At 53.2% G+C, this 4,422-nt stretch overlaps 1 protein-coding gene across 1 annotated transcript in view; it reads left to right on the top strand.

Annotated features, from left to right (window-relative positions):
- The window catches only part of LOC102036880 (ras-related protein Rab-6A), a 14,997-nt gene extending 11,492 nt beyond the window's left edge, over positions 1 to 3,505 (top strand). Inside the window, exons 6-7 of the mRNA XM_005423295.2 lie at positions 617 to 683; positions 1,497 to 3,505. Coding sequence (XP_005423352.1) covers positions 617 to 683; positions 1,497 to 1,561 — 132 coding nt within the window. The 3' untranslated portion in view covers positions 1,562 to 3,505. The remainder of the gene's footprint in view (positions 1 to 616; positions 684 to 1,496) is intronic.
- Positions 3,506 to 4,422: the final 917 nt, after the last annotated feature.

Genomic DNA, 4,422 nt, shown 5'->3' with positions numbered 1-4,422 from the left:
CTGGCAGTGTCTGTGCTGTGTGAGGGCAGCAGGGAGAGCTCCAAACATTGACTGAGGAATGCTGCAAACCCATGTTCCAGGTTTTCTGGGGATAGCAGAGCCCTTCCCAGTGTAAGTGCAGCTCCCTGGAACCAGCAGTTCTGCTGAGGAATGGCTCTTTGGCAGCAGGACTGATCTGAAGGGCTGGGCTCTAAAAGCTCTGTTGTTCCACAGAGGAATATTCAGTGCCAGCTGAGTGATCAGAAATCCCCAAATGTGCACCCTGTGTGCACAAGCAGAGGCTGAACATGGTAAATGATATTTAGTAAGTGCAGGAGGGAGTTCCATGAATCCCTGGAAGAATGTTACTAATTAATTCCATGTTCTCTTCAAGCAGGAATAGGTAAAATAAAACTGGTTTTTGTAGGCATTGAATAAGTTCTTTCATATAAGTTCTTTAAAAACTGTTAAATATCCTGCATAAAATTTTCGTGGCATTTTTGATCACTGCTCTACCTGCTAAAGTACCCACTTAAGGAATTTGTACAGCTCAGACTCAGAGTCCTGCTGTAAAACAATGTTTTTAACAGGAACTTGTTTCTGACAAGCCTTGAGCTTCTCCCTTGCTGCTTTCCAGCTTTTCCGCCGTGTGGCTGCTGCCTTACCTGGGATGGACAGCACACCAGAAAAGAGCAAAGAAGACAGTATCCTTGTTTTCCCGTGGAACTGGGCAATTATCTGGTGTTAAATTTGGCTTACTGAATTTCTTTGGCACATTGTGGGGATGGGCCTTGCTGGGGTTTGCAGGGATGTGGCTGAAACAGCACGGAGCTGTTGGAGTGTGAGCAGAGGGATGGAGCAGCTCTGCCATGAGGAAAGGTTGGGACAATTGGGATTGTTCAGGCTGGAGAAGAGAAGCTTTGGGGTGACCTAATTCAGGCCTTCAGAACCTGAAGAAACCGAAAAGAAGAATGGAAAGGGAATATTTACAATGGCTTGGGGCAACAGGACAAGGGGGAATGACTTCCCACTGCCACAGGCAGGGTTAGATGGGATATTGGGAAGAAATCCTTCCCTGTGAGGGTGATGAGGCCCTGGCACAGGGTGCTCAGAGAAGCTGTGGCTGCCCCTGGATCCCTGGAAGTGTCCAAGGCCAGGTTGGATGGGGCTTGGAGCAAGCTGGGCTAGTGGAAGCTGTCCCTGCCTATGGCAGGGGGTGACACTGAGTGATCTTTAAGGTCCCCTCCAACCCAATCCACCCTGGGATTGTATGACCCTGTTTGTGGACCAGGTATAAATGTACACAACTAATGGCCAGCACAAGTTTTGCTTCTCCACTGGAACTGAGGCTGGAATTTCCACACCTTTAGAACACCTTTAGAGTTTGTTACTCATTTTGTCCATCCTCCGAGAGGTCTCACCACGTGCCTGACTTTGCCTGTGTAGACAGGCTGTGGAAAGACCCCAGATAACCCTTGCAAATCCTGTCCTGGGTGATTCCTTAACTGTGCCTGCAGTGATTGACATCAAACTAGAGAAGCCCCCCGAGCAGCCAGTGACGGAGAGCGGCTGCTCCTGCTAACGGCCCTGGCGGCAGCGGCAGCCCCGGCGGCCGGGCTGGAGAACATCGCGCTCATCGCCCCCGGGGCTGCCAAACCATCCCCAAGCGAGCAATGAACCCCTGGGTACTGGTGGGGAGCAGCCCCGGCTCCCCTCTCACTGCATGGTTTGAGCCCTGAGTGCAGAATGAGTGTCCTGTCTTTTGAGTTTATTTTTTTATGTTGTTGCACTTTGGCACCGCGGTGCCCTTCACACTTTCTCTCTCTCTTTCTCTCTCTCTTTCTCTTCCTCCCTTTCTCCCCCTGTTCCCACCTGGAGCCTCCCTGCTCAGATGTATCTTGTGAATGCCATGGAAAAGCTGCCGAGTTAGGGAAGACAAAAATGAAGCTTTGGGGGGTGGGTTTTCTGCCTTCCCTCCTGCCTTGCATCCTCCCCCTGCCTTCTCCAGCCCCCTGTCCTGCATCCCCACTTCCTCTGGTGAAAGGCTGCTCCTTAAACTTAAACCAGTCACTTGGACTTGCCTTTTTGGACTCTGCAGGTTCCCAGGCTTTGCTTCCCGCAGGGCACACACCCCATGAGCTCTCTGGTTTCTCCTTTCTGTGGATGATCCTGGCTAACTCTTGCTCACCACTTCCCAGTTTTGCCTCTCAAGTTACACAGGCCCTGGAAAGCCCCAGACTCTGAGAGCTTTGGCCTTGTTGCTCCCATTTGTGTGGCAGGGACATGCCAGAGCCTGCTGGAATCTCTTCCCATCCAGAGGATGTTGGTGAGTGTTGGCTGCAGATACGGGGGAGGATGAGGGACCAGAGGCTTTGCAGCCTGAGGCTGGGTGGGGAGAGATCCTCAGGGATTCTGGAAGCAAGCAGTGACCTGGAATCCATCACTGCAGGGGCAATACCTGCCCTGGGAGTCATGGATGCTCCTCAGGCTCCTTCCCTGATCTCCATTCTCATGTTCTTTGTCATGGGAGCTGCTTCATGCGGAGCAGGAGAGCCACAGCAGAGGGAAGGGCAACATTCCACTCTCATTCCTAGGCTGCTGCTTGATGGAATCATTCCCATTGCCTCTGTCCTTGGAGCAGAGCTCTGGGGTGGGACCAGCAGCCATTTCACTCCTGGGGGAGTTTTAACCTTTGCCAAAGCTGAGGGGAGCAGTGGCAGGGAATTCCTGTCACAGTGGGTGGAGGATTGGATGCTGCTGAAGGGAATTCTGGTGTCGCTCCCCTACCTTGGAGGTTGGGAACTGCCTCCTTTCCCCCAGCCCCTGGTTTTGAATTAATTCATAGAGCTTTTCAGAGATTTCCTGGGGTTTTGGGTCCACAAAAAGTTGGCAGAGAGGAGAATTCTGCTGTCCTTTCCCCACCTGGCCTGTGTGACACGGAGCATGCTGTGGTAGGACAGTGAGCACAGTGTGACCACGGTGGGGGGGTCAGTGGCACTCCCTCCCCTCCCTTGGCAGGGTGTCCCTCAACCCCTGACACCCGAGGAGGGGAAGGGACAGCCCTGGGCTGGGATGTGGCAGCCCTGGCCTGGCAGCAGCTCACTGAGGTCCCCAGAGTCCCCTCCCCTGGGGCAGCTGGCCGCAGGAGGAAGCTGGGATGTGAGTCCTGTCCCACCCCTCGGGAAGCTGATCCCATTCCCTGTACATAGCCCCTGTGGGAGTTGCTGGTGTCGGTGTCCGTGTCTGTAGAACAGGTGTTGCTGTCCCTGCCCAGGCAGCTCTGCTGTCCCTTCGTGTTGTTCGAGTCACGGACCGGGGCGGGAGGGGGGAGACCCCAATTAGGGGCGGGGGGTAATTAGTGGAATCCAATAGTTCCCTTCCCACTGTTTTTCTGGATGTGTTCCTGCCGTGTGTCCGGCCCCGCTGTCTTGTAGCTGTAGCGAGTAAGTGTGACTGTAACTCTGAGTAAGGACTGTGTGACACAGCCACAGTGTATCACTAAATAAATAAAGTTATTTCACCAACACCGCGCTCTCCTGGTGCACGGCGGGCTGGGGGGAGAGGGGTTTGCTCTGAGCTGTGACATTCCTGTCCTGAGCAGGGATGGAGGAGGAGCAGAGGAAGGATGGAGGAAGAGGAGGAGGAATGGAGGAAGGATGAATGAGGAAGGACAGGAGGAGGAGGGAGAAAGGACTTTGCTGATGTTCTTGCAAAATGTGGAATATGTAGCAATGTTCTCAGGAGGTCTCTTCTTTGATGTTTGATCTTTGTTCCTTTCAAGCCTGCTCAGCAAAAAATGAGATTTAATCCAAGAAACTGAGCAGCCGGTGAGCTGGAAGTAATGTCCAGGTGTTGGAAGGTGTTGTGGGTGGAATTTCCTCATTGAGGGTTAGGGCTGGCCAAGGTTCAGTGATCTCAGCCCTGGGGGAGGTTATCAAGGCCTGGGAAGAAGGATCTCTATTTTGGGATAACAGCAGCACCCTGTGGATGCAAACGTGACTCTGAATGGAGCCCTCAGGTGAGCCCTGCCCTGCAACACACCCGGGGCTGATCCTGCTGCTCCAGCAAGACCTGCAGGACTCTGCCAGTGCTGCTTCCCTGCAGCCTGAACCCCTGGCAGTGCTCCCTTCATCCCTGCAAGTGCCCAAGGCCAGGCTGGACAGGGCTTGGAGCAACCTGGGATAGTGGGAGGTGTCCCTGCCTTCCCTGTCCAGGCACTGGATGATCCTTCCCACCCAAACCAGTCCATCATTTTATAAATTTGTGCCTCTCAGGCCATTTTTGTGTCACTAAAAAAAAAATCCAGTGTTGCTGGAGCTGTTGTTTTCCCACCAGGAATCAGCAACTGCTCAAGTTCTGCAGGATGAAATGGACTCCGGTGGCCTTAATGCTTTGCTAATTAACATACCCAAAACATGAGCGTGCCTTGGGAGAGACTCCACT

The sequence above is a fragment of the Geospiza fortis genome, unplaced genomic scaffold (genome assembly GCF_000277835.1).
Source record: "Geospiza fortis unplaced genomic scaffold, GeoFor_1.0 scaffold29, whole genome shotgun sequence".
In the NCBI taxonomy this organism is placed as follows: domain Eukaryota; kingdom Metazoa; phylum Chordata; class Aves; order Passeriformes; family Thraupidae; genus Geospiza; species Geospiza fortis.
The sequence above is the reverse complement of the archived record's forward strand: the minus strand, read 5'-3'. Positions and strand labels throughout refer to the sequence as shown.